The following is a 21,798-nucleotide window of genomic DNA, read 5'->3' as shown; positions in this document are numbered from 1 at the left end:
AGTCTTTGCTGTGACCACATCAGATTTAGATCATCAGTACATTGCGTCTGAACCTGCAGGAACTGATGCAGGACAAACAGACTCTAGCTACATGTCTGCCCTTCAGTTCCACACTTCTGCATGTCTCCATTCACCTGTCCTTTACCCATGAGGCCTCACCGCTGCCTTACGCTGCTGTTTGAAGTAGTCAGACATTTGTCTGGTAGTACAAAATCATTTACTGCTGCCGATGTCAGTTCCTCTTTATCATCATGACATCTGCTGAAGTGAGACTGTAAAAAGCTATTCATTAATTGTTGCCTGGTGTTTCCGTCAGTAAAAAAACACAATGTTGATGACATGCGTTCTTTGACAGATGTAGCGGTGCAGTAATAAACAGGGCAGATGATTATTGTTGTGTCTCAGCTTTTCTTTGTGCTTCATTGTTGACATGACGTGAAACAATGTAGGCTCGGAGGTGTAAAGAAACACATTGCATGTGATTAGACATTATTTAAAGCTCCAGTATCTGATAAGTTGATCAGTTTGTGAGATATGTGTTCCAGTAGAAGGACAGACACTTGAGGGAGATGTTACCCATCACTTCAAATGCTAATAGGTTTCGAGCTTGTGAGCCATTTCTACTACCAGAATCTATTTCATGATCCCTTTATCAAGTTTTATTAGATTTTATAATGATGCCACTCGTCAGATTGGGCACTGTAATGATAATAGTACTTGGAGAAGTCCTGATCTTACAGTAAATGATGCACACATTGACTTCCTCAATGATACATTTATTGTATACTCATTGCTTCCGTGCCAGTTTTCTTTTATGTTGTAGCTGCATTTAGTGCTTTATTGCTCTTGCAATTTCATTTTCATTTGTACTTTGTAACATTGTAAAAAAAACTCATAACACAATGACTGCAGGAAGTGTGGTGTTGTGTGTTCACAAAACTTCACCAACATCTCAGACGACATTAAAGTGCATGTTTTATTTGGTAACACTTTACTTTGGTGCGCACATAAACAGGAAGGAACGACTACAAAACTATTAATAAAGGAGCCGTTTCTGAGTTGATCACAGAAAGTGGTCTATATTCTGATTCCCAGATATAATGAACTATTCATTACTTCTATTCAGTCTATTCTGTAGTAACTCATCATTAGATATGTTACTTAAACACCCTTTCCTTGTATGCCCCTCACAAATAATTCATTTGACAATTGTTTCACCCATGTGGTACACTTGACTGTAAATATCCTATTTGTTTTTGAATCCCTGTATTTGACAACAGGCCATATGTTCTCTGTGGTGTTAATTCTTGTTTTTCTGTTGGGGATTTGATTTTTTTTTCTACCTCTGGTAATACCTTAATGTTTTTCTGGCTTATTCGCCAGGATGGGGATCAGATGATGAAGAAACAACAAGCTTAAAATACCGGTTCAGATTAGTCTGCAGTAAACAGGAGGAGAGACCTGCAGGGGGCGCTGCCACAGGTCAAGCCTTGGACTTAACTTTGTTCATTAGAATAGTATCCTGATGTCTTGATAAAAATTGACAGATGTTTAAGGTTGTGCAGCAGCAGCAGCTGCAGTGTGTGCATGACATCCTCCACCCCTTGTTCCCGCTGGCCCTGTGACCCTGGAGTGGCTGGACCTCGCTCTCTCTGGTGAGATGTTATGATGCGGAGGAGGAGTCGCCTCACCTCTCATCTCTGATACTGAGAGTGGTGATTAGAGGTTGACTTCTGTGTGAGCACATCCTGTAGCCTCCTGTGCAACTGCAGCTTAACATCATCTTCCTGCTCTCAACTCGATATGCAGGTTGATGTTCTGATGATGGTAGACGCTGTTAACATTGTTAACAGGCTATTGGTTTAAACCACCTCCCCCTTATGCAACCACCTTTCGCATATGACCAAAGTTCCATACTTCAATCATGTGATAACAACTAAACCCTGATGCACACACAGACTACAGTTCGACTTTACTTCACCATCACCACTATGATATAGATGGATAACAACATAAAAAACAATGAACTAACTAGTTCATAATGGCAGCCGGTTGTAATTACTGACATTTCAAGGCAGAAAAAAAGCAAAAGTCACATATTTATTGAGTATCCATAAGATAGTTTGAAAACATATCTACAATATGTACACAGTGTACATGTTTGAGGGTGTACAAAGCAAATATTTCAGTATTTTGTTGATATTTGGCACAGAAGCTCCTCTACTGGTTAATACAAGTGTTGAGCTTTACTCTTATAGAGAGGATGTGATAGCAGATGTCAGCCCTTTATAGACAGATTACAGATATAAAACTACCTATCAAAAATATTTAACATAGGAAAACAGGTCATTTGTACAGAATTCTTACAAAGAGAAAACATTAATGTGCTTACTATATATACAACTCAATACAATCAAGGTCCTCTTAATCATGGAGTCCAGCATATATTCTAAAGACAAGTGAAAACATTCAGCCAGAGTGGTGTGATAAGAACTGAGCGTCCCCTTTTCTCATGCTTCAAACCCATTTTAGAAACAAAATGGTGCCAGTGGCAGCAGAGCTGGACCCTCTGTAATCCTCTCTCTGGACCAAAATCCCATTGTGGAGTTTTATATTTCGACAAAAACATGTTTGACTTGAGATATTAACAGATATTAATATTTGAGGTTAGCTGTTAAACCACATGATTTCAAACATCAAATATCTACAGCACTCAAACCTGTATCTACATACAATAAGACCATTTAGTAAACTAGTGTAATATGATACAGTGAATTTCAGCTAAATAAAAGCTGAGGAATCAAACAAACTCTATATACATTAATGAACATATTCCACTGTTACGCTGTGGACTAGCACAGAGCACCATGAAGTTATGTGAATGTGACTCATACTGCACTTTGAGTGGCTGTTAAGTGCTATATAAATACAGCTCATTCACCAGATACACAGCTTTTTTTATCTTAAGGAGCAGAATTATTTGATGCCTTCTTCTGGGTTTATGCCCCATGCCTCCAGTTGTTCTGTTTCCATTTTCAATGAGTTTATGTACTGTCCATTCTTAAAAGAAGCCCTCTGACAGGGAGAGAAGAGTTTAAAAATTGCTTTCAGCAATGCAAACTTTGGTGAAAGTTGAGGAATAAAAGAAAGAAACACAAATGAGCACTGATTGTGTGCCACTGTCCCTTCATGTGTTAGTTATCAATGATGTTCTGCTGCTGTGTTCAGAGATGGTGCGGTCACTATTCACACACTGTGCTTACACTGTGCTTTCCATGTATCCTCTTCCTGCAGAAGACATACAGAGCTGTGAGGGGAATACAGCTCACTGACGACACCAGCAGCAGTCCGATGAAGACTTGACCAAAGACCGGATACTCTTTTACCTCGGATTTACCCTGATGAAACCACAAGTACAGTTAACATCTGCCTTCACATGCTTATCAGTCTAGCTGGCACTAAAATGCATCTGTGTTAAACCCTGTTATCACAAATGCAGAAGCAGGGCAATTTTCATGGCTTTTGATTATTGGATTGTTTTGATTTCACCATATCGGACTGACACAGACACAGATGGACTGACCGGTGATGGATGCTGATCCATCCAATCCCTTCCTGTTTGGCAATTTGTCATCAAAGTAAAGGTATGTTTATTTTGTTGCTGCAATGCTTTAGATTGAGCTGAATTACAAAGCTTTTATTTTGAAAAAATATGATCTTGGCTGTTTTGATTGTGTGGTTGTTTATCAGATCACTGATACATCCGACAAGCAATGTCAGTTTTATTATGTAAAAAACAATGACAATAACATTTGCATTGCTGATAAACCAGGTATGATAAACACAAGGTTTATCAACTTCACTCTGCTCTATAGACTGTTTATTAAAAGCTCTGCACACAGCGTCCAACACCAAAGCAATAAGAAGTGACTGGGTATTGTTTGAGGAGGACTCATTAATGACGTGGGAATAATTCCGAGGTTGCTCCGGAACATTAACGCAAGTCAAACAGGCAGGTTTAGAACGAGTACTGTTCAAGTCAGAAATAACTTGAGATGATCCCTGGACGTAGGTCAGCTGTTTTCTTTTTGTTATAACAGAGCTACAGCTTTGTATCTCTTTTAGTAACAAAGTAATCAGGAATCAGGACCAGCACTGCCATCATTTAACCATGGTGAGTTCACACTACCTTACATAACCTGGAGGGGATCTTGTGTTGTGTAACATCAAGTCTGACCTAATGCTCTTTGCACTTTTTCTACTTTTTATGTCTCTGGAAATTCCCATAACAGAGCTTTTTGTCTGAGTATTGAGAGTTTTCTTTGTGCACAGCCTCTGTAAGACCCTTTCAGCTGATTCCAAACAAGCAGGTTTCAGTTGGTAGTAAACAGCAGGATGAAAGCACCTTTACTTTTTGTTCTCATGTGGCCTACACTGAGATTTTTGATCATTTAATTGACTAGACGTTGATTCGTAGTTTTCACATGCTGAAATTATTTTCATTCTAACTTCGTCTCGTCAGTGTTTGTTATTTAAGGCTCCTCTTTCCATTGAAGTAACCTGGATATTTGTACATGAAAGAAAAAAAGCCTTAGCCTACCAGCTCTTTGTTCCATGCTTGGTAAGTAGGTGTCCCTCCCTGGATGTAGTTGATGATGTAGAAGATGAAAATAGAAATGATGAGAAGGGGACTGATGAATTTCCACATGATTTTCCAATACCAGTTTGGGCGATGACCAAGCATATCCTCTATGTCCTTTTCGAACCTAAAATAGAAGACGATGTATTAAAAACCAAGATTATTTGGCAAAATTTAGAATAGCATTGCTGATTACTCTATACACAAGCAGATAGCACTAACAACTATCTGAGCTAAAAGGCAACAAATATGGATACTACTGTATTACACACAAATACACAAACCTTTCACTTCCATAGATGTAACTAATGGTTACGACCTCAACAAGGACAATGAACAGCAGCGAGAAAGTGGCTCCGTAATCATTGAACATGGTGAACCAGTAATTCCCTGATGTGGTAGTGAAGCCCAGACCGAGCAGGAAACAGAATAAACACACTAGACCTGCGAGCAAAACACAACAGTCACCGTTAACTCACTTTAAGCAGCAGACACATAAATAAGCTGTGTACAATATGCATACAAAAACATCGTACTATATATTTCCACCAACATCAGCCTGGATCTTACCGTTAAACAACTCGCTGCTTATACGGGACGTGGCCTTGAAATCTCGTAGCGGGGTGATGATGGCGGTGATATTACCCAGCATGCTGCCCATTCCCAACAGCAGGAGCATGGAGAAATACAGCACAGACCACAGCTGAGGCAATGGCATGTTTTTAATAGCTTCGCTGTACACTATGAAGGCCAGACCTGGCCCTTCTACTGCCTGAAACAGACGAAAGAGACAATTGATGACTGGAATGGAAGCTGAGGGGCTTTGACCCATTTTAACATAGACAAAGCCTCAGAGAACAGATGTGCATTTGCTTCATTCATATGACTATTGTCTCTCCAAGGAACTTTACTAAGAATGTATTAGTTCATTTTGGTTCTATTACTTTTTCCCCACTGCGAATAGAAGCACCTTCTGCTGATCACTTAATGTCCCAGAGTCTATAACAAATATTAGTCACCAATTCATTAGATTAATTTTTTTACATATCCAATATCCATCATCCTCAAGACCCGCTTCCAATCACTTTAACCTGCCTCTGTTGTTTTTCTGTTATATGACCTTGTATTTCCTACTTTCTTGTTTCCCACATTCCCTTACTAGATTGTCTGTTCATCCTCTTTCCCTTTTGTGTTAGAAAAAACTTTGCCTCTTTCTCATGAGATTGGATACTTGTCTACACCCTGTTTCACTCTGGTGCTGTTTGCTTGAGTTGGACTAATTATTTGTGTAAAACTACATGGATGTTCAGTGAAGACTTCGTGTTTTTGGTGATTCTGCAGTTGATATTGCCCATTCTCTAAAAAGTTAAATAATAAATAATACACCTAATTTCTCTTTGGGGATGAATAAAGTAATCTATCTATCTATCTAATAATAAAAACATAAGTGCCTACGATGTGTATACAACAAAAGTGTAATAAAGAGGAACATACACTGTCGAGTTCCCTCTCCAGGTCACACATTTCCAGTTTGCTGCTGATCTCAGCAAACTCCTGCGGGCATGTTGCATTCAGCTTCTCAGTCCACTCAAAGACAGTGTCAATGGAGATGGTGTCCTCTGCTAGATCGAAGGTGTTCAGCAGCAGTAAGCGTGTCCTGGAAAAGTGAAAAAAAGACTGTTACATGAACACTACACTGACCTCATTAAATTGAATAATTAATAATAATTAATTAAATAAAGTTAAATATTTGCTCGCTGTGATTCAGCATCATATCAGTGTTACTTAGGGAGCAAATGAGCATTCCATTTATATTCTTGTTTACATGTTACAGACCATATTCTGATTATGACTCTACACAAATACTATCACCAGCTCTGCTTCAGGTACTTCTGAACAATGTGCTTTGAATTAAGTACAGTATGAATGTGTGTGAATGGGGTGAAAGTGATCTGTGATGTGAAGTCTATGAGTTCTCTTGTGCAATGTCTAATTAATGTCGGAGGAGAGGTTAGTTCCATATCTGTCTCAACAAAGTGACGTCAAAGCAAAAGTATAGATTTGTGCAGCATTGTGCTTGTCTTCTCCTGCTGCCACTCCTTGCAGCTGAACCTTGAGTGCCTTCTATTACCCATATCTATCCAGATTATAAACACACCCACACACACAACCTTCAATTCATACTGGATACACTTCACATAAACAAGCTCTTTGCGTAACTGTTGGTGCCACATTTGTGTAACTCATGGTGTCACGACACTACTGTTGTATTATGTATTAATGCCATACGCAGTATCTATCTTGCTTTGTCACTTCTCTGTGCCTTTTTCTCTTGTGTCGACTTTAAATATCAACAATTAAAAAATAACAACGACAAAAACAATTAAATGAATTGCTACTCTGGGGTTCACATATACACAATCATGCTTATATAATATATACAAGGCCATAGAGGGCATTTACATTAGCACAAAACAAACACACACCTCTCTAGACAGTTCTCATAGTTGAATGTGGCCTTAAACCCATAGATGGAAAAGGTGACAATGCTGGCAAAGATGGACGTGCCACTGTTGATGATGGAAACCGCGATGGCCTGGCGCTCAAAGTTGTTGTGGTACTCGTTGTAGCTGGCGAAAGCTATGAGTGACCCAAAACCCAAACCCAGAGAAAAAAAGATCTGAGTGGCTGCATTGATCCATGTGCTGGGGTTGGCAAGCTGTTCCATCTAAAAGCAGAAGCACATCAGATATGGACACACACTCACACATATAACAGGAGACATTTAATGTTATATTTCTAAGATATATATTCATGCATATTCTAAGATATATACACTGACCTATTCATAACACATTTATTTGACAGTTGTACAGAGGGTTCTAATGTTAATCTAATGTGGCACCTCCTGAGCTGTGTGGGTCGACACTGTATTCTATTTAAAGTAGAAACTATACTCAGTGGTTTATATGACCTATACCATGGGCTGACATTTAGAAATCTGATTTCGTGGCCCTTCATATAATGGGGTAATAAACTCATAAAGTCATGTCAACAGTATGCACCTCATGCAACCTAAGAATTAGCATTGTCCTTGTTTTTGTTGCTGCCAAATCTCCAACACAAACTTACCTTGGGTGTGAACATGTATTTGACACCATTTATGGCACCGTGAAGAGTGAAGCCCCAGATCAGGTAGATAAAAAGGACCACATATGGAAATGTGGCTGTGAAGTACACCACCTGAGGATGGAGCCAAACGTTAAAGTTCAAATATGGGAGGGAACGGGTGCAGCACCGTGGTGGCATGTTGGACAGAACATTTTGACTTCTGTCATAGTTGTGATAATTGTTCTAATTTTGAGAAATTATAGGTTTCTATCACTCAGATTTCAGTTGGAGGTCTTCATAGTGGCTTTGTGGTAAAATTCTTCAATGTTGGCAGACAACTGGTAACATGAACATACTTTATTCTCCAAGCTTAATCAAACTATGAATTAACTATTTATTATATTTAGTTCATGAGAACTTTTGACAACAAAAACAAACGGGTTAATTTTCTGTAATAATATAGAAATACAAATGTAGAAGAAGTACTGGGTGGGGGTTGTAATCTTTTCACACCCTACAGGTTTGGATGGATATGAGCACAGAGGGACAATTGTGTTATTTTACTATCTGATGGAGTATTGATAATTATTGATAACTTTGTTGCCATGTATTTCTCATCATATTCACAGTCCTTGATTTTTCAAGTGTCACCTAAATGTCATCAGTCAAACACACAGGCAAATCAAAGTCGACATTGTACAATGAGGCATATCTGTGTGTGTGTTTCCAGAATTTTTTATTTGTGCACGTCAGGGTCCTCTTACCTTTCCAGTTGACTTTACCCCTCGGATTACGAACAGGTAGGAAATTACCCAGGCGAGCACAAGACACATTGCCTGGCTTGTCTGGATGCCTCCATTCACTTCAATAGAAGAAGAAATATCCAGTGTCTTCCTGTAGTAGAAGTACTGGGTGGGTGTCGCCTTTTCACACTCCTCTATGAATCCAGTTCGGTTGGCATTGATGGGACACTCTGCCCAGGGCAGGACTGACTGGGTTAGATATGAACACAGAAGAGTTTTACAAACTGACATGTTGTAAACATTAGAAAGTGCCAGTAGTTTGTAAATTAGCAGCTCACTTGGAATGAATTAAAGAGGTACCAGAAACTCCATGCATTGATGACGTTGTAATAGAGACACAGATACATGGATGTCACAATACTAGCAATACCTAAAAAGAGAATTATACAAAAAAAGATACATTATTAAAATATTGTGATGTTATATACCATTTGTTTGCCATTTTACATGTTCTATATCCATCTCTTAACCCATAATGCTTCTAAGTCATTTTTTTCTTGTTGGGTGAAGCTTTATCACAGTGGCTACGTCCATTATTAAAGTAATGAGAGCTCAACAAGCTGCATCCGTGGTGAAGAGATCTCTGTTCATATTTCCTGTATTGCAGTTTGTGGATGTTTGCAGACTGTATTGTGCTTTGGTCTCAGAATCCTTACACTCCAAACTGTCACTTAGTTCGGTCAGCACTTACCCACTCCTCCCAAATAAGGGTTGATAGCAGTCCAAGCCCTGATGCTTCCAAGACGCATCTTCTGACCAATGGCGAGCTCTAAGCAGAATAAGGGCACACCCTCCAGAACCAGCATGAGAAGATATGGAATCAAGAACCCCCCTGGAGATGGACAGATATGTCGTTTCACTAGAAATAAGGTAATTACACAGCCTACACATGTAATAATTACATTATTAAAATATATATTACATATGACAGTAAATGTATGTATGATATTTAAACAGTAAATTTATGTCATCTAGGCAAGTGGAGGAGGAAAATGAGAGAAAGCAACAACAGTTCACGTGTGTCTAATAATACAAGGTTATCGGAGATTAGTCTGGACCTACATATAAAAAGTGTCCAGATTAATTTGTTCTGTTTGATCCCATCTAAATTTTTTCCTCAACTTCGGGGGGGGGTTCATTGTTCACTTCCACTTTCTCATGAAGAGCTTTAACAGGGTAACTATGTTTTTAGTTCTCTAGTATCAGTCGGAGCCAAACTAGCCTGTAGACGACCATGTATCCTGTTACTCCTTATATTTTACATGCTACTTGTTATATCTTATGTTTCATGTTATATTTTACATGCTACTTGTTATACCTTAAATGTTACATGTAATATTTTACATGTTATGTGTTACTGGTTAAATTTTACATGTCAGTCCTAGTTTACACAACATGATTTTCAGCTCGATAGCAAGTCATTGAAGAATTTTGCAAGAAGCCAACAAAAGCCTGCAATCAGTAGCTGTGTGAACTCTGAGAAGACACGATTAGAGAGGCTGACCAACCGTTCGCAGACACGCTTCAGACATGTCACAGTTGCTGACATTCTGCAGACTCCCATCACATTTCCAGCCTGGTGGAAATCTAGTGGGAGTCAGCAATCATTCCGATCACTACTTTCTCCAGGCAACAGCCGATTGCTCGTGGCGCATGAAGTCAAATTATAGTTTTGTCAAATTGTTTTTACATGCTGCATTTAAATAATATTGCAGTGAACGAAGGTGTTCCATTGCCTGATCCAAAACTAGCACATATGTGAATTGATCGATTTAAAAGTTATTTCCTTAACAAACTACTGTGTCTTTATTTCAGTGAGTGCGACCAACATTTGATACAATATCAACAACATGCGTAAAGGTGCAGTGTGTAGAATTTTGTGATATCTACTGTTGAAATTGCATGTTGCAGCTGAACACCCCTCACCTCACCCTCTCCTTCCAAACATGAAAAAGAAACTGTAGTAGCCTTCAGTTGTCATAAAAACTCAAAAATTGTTTAGTTTGTCCAGTTTGGACTAATGTAGAAAACATGGCAACTCCGTAGAGAGGGTCCCGTCAATGTAAATATAACGTTTTTAAATATAAAGGGCCTTTTCTGAAAACTACAACTCATACAATTTAGATGAAATGAACTAGTGAAAACATCATGAGGATTACTCTACATTAAATATCTGCCAATAGATCCATTTCAGCTAAATCTTACACACTGGACATTTAAATCAGTCTCTAAATTCTAAAATTATAATCTTTCCTGTCTGGGTCTATGAAAGCAGGAATTAAATCATCAACTCATTTTTCCTTTTACTCTTTGATGCCATTTTCATGAATGAACTTCTGCCATATGGGGCAGGAGGTATGACCTTATATGGTATTATTTTAGTGCTGATTATGCTAATATGCTACCCTTGTGCACTTTATGCAGGTGGTGTTTTCTCAGGTTATTTACAGTCTTATCTGAAGTTTGAACCGTTGCTGAATCTGACATGGTATGTGTGTGCAAACTCACCATGTGAACAAATGTAAGAAAAATGTAAGAAATATGAAAATATTCTAGCATGAGGCAAAAAAAATTTCTTTATAGGAAACATAACAAGTAAGTAAATACATTTTAAATATAATTGTTGCAGAGAAATATCCAAACTTGTACCTGTAATTGTGTCCCTGCTTGATTTAATATTATTATTATTATTACATATTACATTATGTTATTGTATCATGTTCTTGCATCTACCTTTCAATAATAGATTTGTACATTGTGAGTTGTGGATTTGTACAATCCACAACTCAACTATCTGTCCATTCTCATACACAACTTAACATCAGAATTCTCAATTCAGAATTTTCAAGAAATTCTAATGTTACACGATTGTTGTCCTATAAGTTATTTTTAATGTGTCTCTTAGCCTCCATCCATCTTTGTGTTGTCCTTGACTAGACCATACATGTTTGTTATTTTAACTGTCTGTGAATATGGCTTTTACACTGTGTACATCTGTACTGGTGCTTCCCTATTTTGACCTCCAGTTAGTTATTACCAGTTTAAACTCTGAGTGTTTAACAATAGCTCATTCAGTGTGATAAGGATTCGTTTGGATATTAACCACCAGAGACAGCCCACCTGCATGACTCAGATTATTGACAAGACGTCAGTGAAGCAGAGGTTGAGATTCTTTACAATAATTTATTTAGACAATTTGTTTTTTGAATGTACTTTTCCCAGCCCTGTGTATGTGTCTACTGAACACTGTTTACACTGACACGATGAGTCAGAAGATTATTCAGGGCCTGATGTGTCACATCTGGATCGAGCATGTTGGAGGCGAACACAGCCCCTCTGGTTTGAATGGAACTCATCAGACACACTCTGTTCATAAAGCATGCAGCCTGAGTGGTCTCCACTGTGGAATCGATCACTCACCTCCACCGTGCATTTGGCACAGGTATGGAAACCGCCACACGTTTCCCAGTCCCACTGCATAAGACACACAGGCCAGCAGAAACTGCAGGGGGGAGTCCCAGCTGGGTCTTGTGTCTTTCTCCATGGTTAAGTCCTGTGATCGTGTGCAGGTCTGAGCACAGCAGTCAAACTTCAGAGGCTCTGTGAAGTTGATTACAGGCAGCGGATCAATGCGCGGTGCGTGGAGGTGTGTGCCGCCGCGCGCTCTGGCTGCGTTTATATACGCGCACCGTGGCTGCAGCGTGGCCCCCGACTGTCAGGAGGAGGGTCCTTAGTAATACGATTAGTTTGGTGTTACTGAATAACTTCACCTCAGGTCTGGCGCCAGGATGAGTTGACTGAGGGGGCTGTTAATTACGTTTTAAAAATCAAATCAAATCGTTCATTTAAAATGCAATAGGCATCTAAAGAAATAACATCAACATAAGGCCAGTGTTTCAAAATCAAAGAAAACAAACACTCATATTGAAGCAGAGGAGGCATTTGGTCCACATGCCATTTCCCACACTTTGCCAGATCTGGGCCAAAGGAGCCAAAAGTGGCCCAAATAGGTTTTGTGCCATTTGGGCCACATTCACCGTTTTCCACTTGGGCCTCGCTTAGGTTCACATTCAGATCACATCTTGCCTAGAGCACCTCCAAAGAGGCCCACATTTGTTTTGGGATATTTGGGCCACATTTGCTGTTTTACAAGTGCTCACATCCATTTTGTCCCGGCCACTAGAAGGTCAGAAGGGTCACAGCATCGCCTGAAGTGGCCCACGGCTAGGAGCAAGGACATTTGGTCTTTTGTTTAATAACAATAGTTTTAGGGAACAACGGCCATTGAGTGAAAAAGAACTATTTAGGTCTTACAAATGAATAATTTAAGTTTATTATTAGGACATTCATTCACAAATGTCCCCAAATTTTCAGAATCTATAAATATTTATTTTTAGAAGTTGTTTAACCTCAGAAATGAGATGAGTGGGGTATGACTGTCTGAGTAGTGGGGACCTCAGGATCATCTCTGTCCTAGAGCTGACTGATTATGTGTTAGTTAACTAACCAGACAATCAGTTTGAAGAGTTAGGAACAACTGTATTTACCATCAACTCTTGTCTGACACTAGAGACAATATGCTGCATCTGTTTAGTTTATCTTTTTTTTTTTTACTTCAGGCAGTCCCTAAATACACATTTCCCTCATTAATAGAACTTCAATGACTGTCCCAGATTACCCAAAGCATGCTGTCCCACATTACCAATCAGATTTGATAAAGTGGTACAACTAAAAATGTTTTAAAAACACATTTTAAACAACTCAGTGCATATTTTGTTGCTTGAATACACACAAACACAATTTAATAACAACTAGTAACATTGTTTTATTAGTGACAGATTTATTTCCTTAACATTAATCTTGTCAGTATCTGATGTCATTGACCTTGCCATGCTATGCCAAGGGGCGGGCTTCTGATTGTCACTTGGCCTGCCCCCTTCTGTGACATCACTACCATGAAGTCATGTAATTTCAGTCACATGATATCCATGCTAAATTATCGTCCAAGTCCTGTTGCCTGGATTTTGTTAGATCAGGAAATAAAGAAACTGAAGCTTAGATGTCCCACATTACCCAAATTAACCCAATCCATTATTGAATAATAAGAGTCTACAGTAAATGTTTAGTTTTGATTTCATTTTCATATCTTATTTCACTACAGAATTACAGTCATTCAAATAGTTAGTGTGCACATATGACACATTGCCCCATCAGTGGCATGCTGTTGCTGGGGTTTGCTCTCATTGTGTAAAACAATACATTTTGTGATTTTCACTCGCACATTGTCATTTGAGCAAATCGATCCCAGAAGACATTTGACAGCTCAGAAGGCACAGAGTTCTAAACCCAGAGCTTACACTTACATACATGGATCAGAGGTGGTGCTACTCTCAGCTCCTTCCAGATGTCTGAGCTCCTTTGGGCCAGCCCAGTTGGAATGAAATATTCATTAACTGGTTCTTTGCTTTATTTTCAGGCACAGGACCTTCTGTACAGTCTGGTATGCCTATCAATCTGTGTTGATACCTTCTCCATTCGGGTTAGTGACCCATCATCATTACTTTGTTCTTACTTGTTCCATGGCCCAGAAATCATTACAGGGTATCAGAGAATGTTTGTAGCTTTGGTTTGTGATTTGCATGACCTTTCAGATGTTATTCTAAATTTACAGAACCTCCCACTAAATCCCAAAAGGACGTGAATAGTGTCTCAAACATTATAAATTTATACTTGAAAAGCTCAAAAGCAGTTCTTTTTGGATGTCTCGGTTACTCTTAATAATTCACAGGCCTCACTGTTTTCATTGAAGCCCCCCCCACCACTAACTGTCCCAAAGAAAACTGCCCCATTCAGGCCACCATGGCTCTCAGATGGTGATGCAGCTGCTTGTGTAATGACCCGTATGTGGATTCTTGCTGTGTCCTACTTAACTGTTGTTGAGTCCAACCCACACGAGAGACCATGTTTGTCAGGGCCTCTGGGGGCCGATAGGCTCAGCATTTACGACTCTAGGACAAGACAGGATACTTTTTTCTTGTTTCAAGATGTGTTGGAACAAACTGAATGAAAAAGGGTAGTATAAAGTGTCCAACAAGAGCACTGTTCTTACTTCAATATAACTCTGGTTTAAGACACTGCGTTTTCTCCACTGAATAAGCTGTTCCTAAAAGAATTCATTTAGTCTGGGCTTCAGTAATCTCATCCGACAGACCCTTCATGCACAACGAAGACTCTACTCCCGCTGTTTGATTCAAGCAGGGACAAATATATTTTGAAAGTCAAACATTGTTAAAATGTGACAGGGGAGAAGGGGCTGTCAGTAATACTTGCAACAGTTGCACAGTATACATTCGTTTGAATATAGGTTCAAAGCATTTTTCAAGATTTTTTTGGATGCAGTATTTGTTTTATGACAACTCCAGAAATTCCTCTTTGAGACGTGTTAAAACAAATTTGTTTTGTGGTCTTGTTCACTGTATGATGAGCAATAATTAAAATCCACAAAGGACGGTAGGTGTGGATTGGGTGGGAGGTTTGGGGCAAGAGGGGGTCCAAAATGAAACTAAATAGAAACCGTCCTTTCAAGAAGAATGAAAGAATGAACTGTTTCAGCAAACTGCTCTGTGCTGAACAGACTTTAAATATCAGAATAAACTCCTGTAAAGTATCCAACAAATGAGAATCAAAAACATTAAGCATAATAATAATAAAGCTGCCTACAGACCGTCAGAATTCAACAAGTTTATTGCAAGCCACACTTTGCAACATGTATGTAACATTGTATGTTACGATGAGTGTCAATATAGAAGAGTAAAATGTCATCAGCATTCGGCATATATCAGTAATGAAGAAACAAGTCCCTGCAGTAGTGGTATTTATGCTTAATAAAGTAAATCCAAAGAGGAAGAGGAGAATATGGACCAGTCATGAATAGATACATCGTTCATTCAGTGTATCATTACAAGGTGCATTCCTAATTGGTTGGTTGGTAGATCTGTTTTTTCTACTATTAGAATTTAGTGTTAGTATTTGTAATGACACCGTTCTGGAGACTTAATCGAGGCTTGAAAAATAATTAGAATCAGAAAATAGATAAAGCACTTCTATCCTAAGAAGAACGTTTGACTGCTCGCTAGGTCCTGGTCACTGTGGCAGAAACCCCGTGGGAGTCTCCAGGCAACTCTGTGCTGCTCGAGACCATTTGAATCTATGAATGCAAGTTGCAGCTGCACCACAGAGAAGAATCTGTTTTGCCTTGATCCCCACAGACAGGACAGCCGTCTGTTCTAGATTCATTCCTCTGTCTCTTATGCTGTGTTTGTTTGGGATTTTGTCAGAACTCTGCTTGGGTGGGAAAGAGTCCTGGAAAGCATGTTTGAAGTGAAGAGAGCATTTTTGGAGAAAGATGCTGCAGAGAAGTGCGGCTCACACAGGGGGGCATGGGAGGCATGTTTTGTCAACAGACATGGAATTTTACAAGGGTCGACTCTCGTGGGGGCCAATAATTTGTCCTGTTTCCATAACCCAGAACAGCTTCTCTACACTTTAAAGGCCCATCAGACATGTGCTTCAAAGAGAGAACTGGGGCCAGTCTAACTAGTATACTATATATTACGATACGATAACTATATATGATTATATTCAATTGTACTTAAGTGGTGCCAAATCAAAACATACTTTATATAAAGACCCTTTACTAAGCATGATTGAGAAGTGGAGAGAAAAAAAACTCTGTTTGGCAAAAGAAACCATCAGAACCAGATTTGGGATCAGCAGCCATCTGCCCAGTTGAACCGAAAAGAGAAAAATGTGGGAGAGAGAAGACCAAGAATGTATTTAAGCACTGTCAGACTGTACTGATAAAAATCCTAGCAACACCCAAAGGTAATGTAACATTCCTGGGTTGAGGGGGAACCAGAGCATGTTATTAAAAAAATGACTCTCCCCCTCTTGACCCCCTCCCATGGATGACCAGTGCCACAGCAGATTGCTGTCCAACAAAATGTATTAACTCATCACAGTCGAAATAGGTATCTGGGTAAGCGTGGCGAAAACAACAAACAAACCATTTATAAATGGTTCCATTAAATTACCTAAATAACAAAAAGAAAAGGGACAAAATAGCGATGATACCTGCCTTCCTGACATAACATGGAGCAGAAAAAAACTGCATCTCGCCCATCCATGGACCACGCTCAAACACTGGACAGGGCATTTGAGCAGATATTTACAGTATGTACAACAAAGATCCAACCGACCGATTAGAAAGATAAGATGAGATTTACAGCTTCGCCTTGGCACAATATTCGTATTTCATTTGAAGAACCAAATGGTGGAATTATTTTAAGGGCCAATAAAAGGACACACATGACCATGCTGAACCCATAAATCCTTTATTATATCTTCAGTTAACAGTGGTCTTGTCAAAGTCCTGGCAGGTGGAATTAAGTTAAGCATGAAGTGAACAGTGTTACAGGTTCTTTCCTATGATAAAAACTGGACCTGACATAGACTGAATTTTCAGGCGTCAGAGCGATGGTTGGCCTTCTCCTTTGCTCTTCTTCTGGCTCTCTCTAGTTCGGCCATCATGGGAAGAGGACCCTCATACATGTTGGTCTTGATTGCTCTCAGCTTCTCCTGGTAGTCCCTTGGCAAGCCGTTCTGCTCTGCTCCCATCATGATCACCTGCAGTGGTTGATGAAGCTCAATATGTTGTTGTCAGCTAAATCCCATCCATCCATCCATCCATCCATCCATCCATCCATCCATCCATTCTTCCATCCATTCATTTGTCATCACCTGTCAGCCGATGTAGACATAGTGAGCATGTATTTATGAAACAATGTCATCCATAGCAACAGCTATACTCAGTAGTTGAGGTTTTCAAATGTTTCATGTTGGAATTCTTCTTCTTTGCTAATACATACATCTGTAAGAAGCAGACATCTGTCTGTGGATCTGTCTGTCACATCCCCTATTCCCTTTAGCTGACTCAGACTGTAAATGTAGTCAGTAGTCTGTCCACCTCTGTTCTGTGCTGCATGGTCTCTATTATTCTGTCTGTTACAGCCATGTAAGCTACAGTGTGTCAGGATCCACAGATCACAATAAATCTGAGAACACCTAGCAGCTTTTAGGGTCACAATGCCCAGTATAACACAGGGGACAATGCAATGGACTCTTGCATTTACACTTTAGTAGACAAAGCCACGGCGTCCCTCACAGCATGCTGTTTTTCTCTCAGGCATGTTTGGAGCCCACACATGAACAATCTGGCATTCTAACTCACAAGCTGTCAGATCTATAAAATGTAGCATGGCAGTGGGGGATGCCCCGACTCTTCTGACCTGTTGATCACACAGTCAGGTGATCAGGGTTGTGAGCAGACTGATCCCTATTCCAGATGCTTCACAGATAGACAGGATGGAGGGAACAGTTGATGCTCCCGACCTGTTTCATGATCGTATCTGTTTTCCTCCAAACTCACAACATGTCTGAAATCACTCAAAGATCATTTACAATTTCATGCATGAAAACTGGATGACGTTTTGCAACTAATTTTTTCAATGACAGTGTCTCAGTTTTTTTGCGCTACCTTGTCCTATTATTTAAATTGAATGTATAATTTAACCCATATGATCTGTTCTTTATCATAGCAACAAGTAGTGTGTACAGGTTAGTGTATAATGTCCTCAGAGACCAGTGTAACTCACTTGCTTGAGATAGGTACAGTAATCTTATTGTCTTGTTGTCATATGATCGGACCAACACCTTTTTAACACTTCAGACAAAAACTGAACATCAGGAGGAAGTATTTACTGAGAGCTGTTAAAGGACATTGATTTATGTTAGATGGACCATGAAAAGAACCATGCCAGTATCTCCTGTCTCCTGCTAACAAGTACTGTGTGTTTACAGCCTGATTCCTTCTGATCCACAGAGCTCCATTGTTGTATGCTCCATAACTGTACTGCATATACAGATGGACTACATGACAATGTGAAGCCAAATCATTTTGATTGCCTCCTCTTGGCTGAATGTAGTTTAGGCCATATAGGTCACCCTGCCTGCTCCATGATAATAGACGGGACATTGGCCAAATTAAAGAAAATCACAGTATGTGATAAATATATCATCATTTTTGTTTCTTGTTATCACACTGATGTATGTTTCCCTGCATGTACATTTGGATTCGATTCAGTTTTTTGGGATAAAAATAGGATAATACCTTAATGATGACAGCTGAGACTGACTCGCGATTGGTCAAGCACATGATTTGGCATAACCTTGATACTGCAGCTCCTCTCCCCAAAATTATATTTTTTAATATGTAACTAGCAAAGTCAGAAAGTAGTGGGAGACACATTAACATGTTGATGGTTTTGGTGTTGTTATGGGAATTGTTGCGTTAGAATGTTATCAACCTTTTCCTTTAAAGTTAAATGAATTTGATTACGTCCACGTCCACATCAGCTTAGAAGGAATCTCTCCTCCAACACTAAATGCTCTAAGCCCCACAGGCACTGATGCAGTGAAAGGAGTCTTACCTGTAGGTACTGTGGAGATGGCGGGGCGTACACGCAGCTGTTCATTATGTAGGTGCGACAGTCAACCTCCTGGCCTTTTGTGTTCACTGACAGCTCCACAGGGCTGTATGCACCTAATGTCACGTTTTCTTGACTGAGTGTGCACACACACACGTACACATAAAAACACATTAGTTTCACAGGAAAACATTTGAAGAATTCTGGGCATTAAAGAAAATGATACATGAAATCAACCTGTCTAGAGACTGCAGATCGGACATGTTCATCCTCCACACCACACCCCACACCTCGCCCCCTGGGCTGTGCTCTATGGTGGCCACACCTCCATGCCACCGGTCACTGGCAAGGCCTTTATGGTTCCCAAACACTAATTTATAGTCCTGAAACAGAGAGACAGAAATAGTAAGTGCACACATTTCTGAACGGAACCCTGATGCCTTTGATATAAGACAGTACCTTGAGCCTGGCCACACAGTGTACTGTTGCAGACGGGTTCCTGAGCTGCAGCCTCTCCTTCAGCAGGTTGCTACCGTATGCAAAGTATAGGAAGGTGCGGTTATTGTCCATGTCGATGCCAGTTTCTGAGAGAAGCAAGAAGAGAACAAGGAGGGTTGAGCATGAAGAGATCAGAGTGAAGGTGGAGAGCAGGGTTTAGACACAACAGATTGTGTGGAGAAGCAAAAGGCTGAGGGGAGAGAGCTGGAGCTGCAGCGAGACCGAAATGAAGTACTGGCCTTCCAGCACTCACACACCATTCTCATGCTAATCCCCTGTACTGCCACACAGCCCTATTCACACTCACAATACATAGTTTGGTTTGCCTCATGTGTTGAGCCAACAGCACTAGGCTACACACACACACACACACACACACACACACACACACACGTACAGTAAACACACTTTAATTGTATTTTTCATATACGCACTTATTCTTATTCTTCTGTATTTATAATAACATCATGTTTGTAACTGTTATTATTATTACTGCTTTTCTACTTTAGATAATTCCTTTTTACTGTCTATTGGTGTATTTTTGAGGTCAATATTGTGTTTGTAATATCTTTTCACCAATGAAAAAAATTATGTAAACCACCTTTGTAACCCTGAAAACGCAGGAGCTATCTAACTAGCTGCTTCGTAGTGCAGGCTTCAGGCCTTGGGTCAACTGGATTGTCTGCCCACTACTTCTTACATCATCTTATGTCATCTTATCTAATGTATTTTACAGTTTTATCTGTAAATGTTTGATGCTTTGAGTGTCTTGTTGTTTTTCCCATCCAGTGACAAAGTCTTTCCATATAATAGATTAATAATAAACTGGTCCTGTTCAGGGTCAATGAGATTAATAACAACAATACTGACGCATCACTGCTGATACCACAATCAAACATTAACACTCTAATCTGCCATGTTTTTTACACATCATTTTACTCACCAGCAAATATAATTCATATCACCCTGGACAGGTGCCAGTCAATCCCAAGGGCTTAAATAAATCAATAATAATATATTTTAATATAATAACATTTTTCCCTTAAAAAATGATTGCAAGAATTTTAATTCAGTGGACTAATCAGTAACATTTTTTGTTTCCACATGACAACAGTAAATATGAAAGTTATTATGACAAAACAGCCAATCAGAACCCTTTCTTTCCAACCTCTACTGTGCAGATGGAAACCTCAATATTGTTTTATTGACTTAAGCTGTTTTTTTTAATTTGGCCTTTTCTCCTGTACATTTTCTGAAATGTTGAGGGTCAGTGCACTGAGGAAACCAGTCTGCTCCTTTGTGTTACAACAGCACATGGGAAATGTTGTCAGCAATAAAGATGACAGCAAAAGTGTTGGACTTGCTCAGGAGTAAAAAGTGGGTTGTCCACTGATCAGAATGTTGATAGTTCGATTCCTTGCTGCACCGGCAGTGTGTGAAAAAGTGGAGTGTATGTGTGAGTGTGAATGGGAAAATGTTACTAAGCACTTTGAGTAGTCGATGAGAAGAAAAGTGCTATATAAATACATTCCATTTACCATTTACAATCAACTAGCTCATTTAAATGAGGATAAACATATAATGTTAAATATTATTCATATTACAATAATATTGTAAATGACCTTTATCACAGTTAGTTATGAATCATCTTAGTTGGCTCATCATTGAGGAAGCTGCCATCCTGTTTCGTATCAGATTCTCATTCTCCTCACTGGCTCATTGTACTGCTTCCTTTTGTTCACCAGATGGCAGCAAGTACATACTGCTGCACTGTGGGTCAGTTTCCACACAAAGGCAATAATTTACACTGTATGTCTTTATATGTTTCCACAGATTATGAGGTGAAGGTACTCCAGGGGTTCCTTGGCCTTTATATTGCATGAATTACTGTGAAGCTGAAATGTAAAACATAATGTGTTTACAAAATCTAATGTGTTGTCGCAGATTAAAGCTCAAACAGTGTGCAGCATGAAGATGCTTACATTACCATAGTGTCACTCAACCAGCTTGGCAACGGTCATGTGTAAATAGTAAAAATACAATTGTGAACTGCATATATTGGATGATAATATAGTCTAACACTATGGATTGGGCACTGTGTATTTTACTTTAAGTTCGTTTTGTGGATAATACTTTTCCTGAAACAAATGCTTGAATGTAGGACTTTTATTTGTCATGGAGTACTCTGTGCATTGTGATATTA

At 39.4% G+C, this 21,798-nt stretch overlaps 2 protein-coding genes across 2 annotated transcripts; both read right to left on the bottom strand.

Moving 5' to 3' along the window:
- Nucleotides 1-2,081: 2,081 nt before the first annotated feature.
- On the bottom strand, nucleotides 2,082-12,223 carry LOC109632077 (sodium- and chloride-dependent transporter XTRP3A). The gene is made up of 11 exons (XM_020091195.2): nucleotides 11,974-12,223; nucleotides 9,245-9,385; nucleotides 8,832-8,923; nucleotides 8,515-8,742; nucleotides 7,772-7,882; nucleotides 7,126-7,367; nucleotides 6,134-6,296; nucleotides 5,210-5,411; nucleotides 4,924-5,083; nucleotides 4,601-4,766; nucleotides 2,082-3,398 (listed from the first exon to the last, which is right to left on the bottom strand). The coding sequence occupies exons 1-11, from the start codon at nucleotides 12,095-12,097 to the stop codon at nucleotides 3,243-3,245; spliced, it is 1,785 nt and encodes a 594-aa protein (XP_019946754.2). The 5' UTR covers nucleotides 12,098-12,223; the 3' UTR covers nucleotides 2,082-3,242.
- A 4,706-nt stretch (nucleotides 12,224-16,929) lies between these two features.
- ggctb (gamma-glutamylcyclotransferase b) lies at nucleotides 16,930-19,858 on the bottom strand. The gene is made up of 4 exons (XM_020091078.2): nucleotides 19,557-19,858; nucleotides 19,335-19,480; nucleotides 19,101-19,233; nucleotides 16,930-17,238 (listed from the first exon to the last, which is right to left on the bottom strand). The coding sequence occupies exons 1-4, from the start codon at nucleotides 19,665-19,667 to the stop codon at nucleotides 17,074-17,076; spliced, it is 555 nt and encodes a 184-aa protein (XP_019946637.1). The 5' UTR covers nucleotides 19,668-19,858; the 3' UTR covers nucleotides 16,930-17,073.
- Nucleotides 19,859-21,798: the final 1,940 nt, after the last annotated feature.

The sequence above is a fragment of the Paralichthys olivaceus genome, chromosome 13, assembly GCF_024713975.1.
Source record: "Paralichthys olivaceus isolate ysfri-2021 chromosome 13, ASM2471397v2, whole genome shotgun sequence".
Lineage (NCBI taxonomy): Eukaryota > Metazoa > Chordata > Actinopteri > Pleuronectiformes > Paralichthyidae > Paralichthys > Paralichthys olivaceus.
The sequence above is the reverse complement of the archived record's forward strand: the minus strand, read 5'-3'. Positions and strand labels throughout refer to the sequence as shown.

Coding starts and splice junctions, on each gene's coding strand:
- LOC109632077 (XM_020091195.2), bottom strand. CDS start 12,097: ATGGAGAAAGACACAAGACCCAGCTGGGACTCCCCCCTGCAGTTTCTG. Junction 6,297..7,125: donor TATGAGAACTGTCTAGAGAG/GTGTGTGTTTGT, acceptor TCACTTTTCCAG/GACACGCTTACTGCTGCTGA. Junction 4,767..4,923: donor TACATCTATGGAAGTGAAAG/GTTTGTGTATTT, acceptor CTTCTATTTTAG/GTTCGAAAAGGACATAGAGG.
- ggctb (XM_020091078.2), bottom strand. CDS start 19,667: ATGGACAATAACCGCACCTTCCTATACTTTGCATACGGTAGCAACCTG. Junction 19,481..19,556: donor ACTGTGTGGCCAGGCTCAAG/GTACTGTCTTAT, acceptor TCTCTGTTTCAG/GACTATAAATTAGTGTTTGG. Junction 19,234..19,334: donor GATCTGCAGTCTCTAGACAG/GTTGATTTCATG, acceptor GTGCACACTCAG/TCAAGAAAACGTGACATTAG.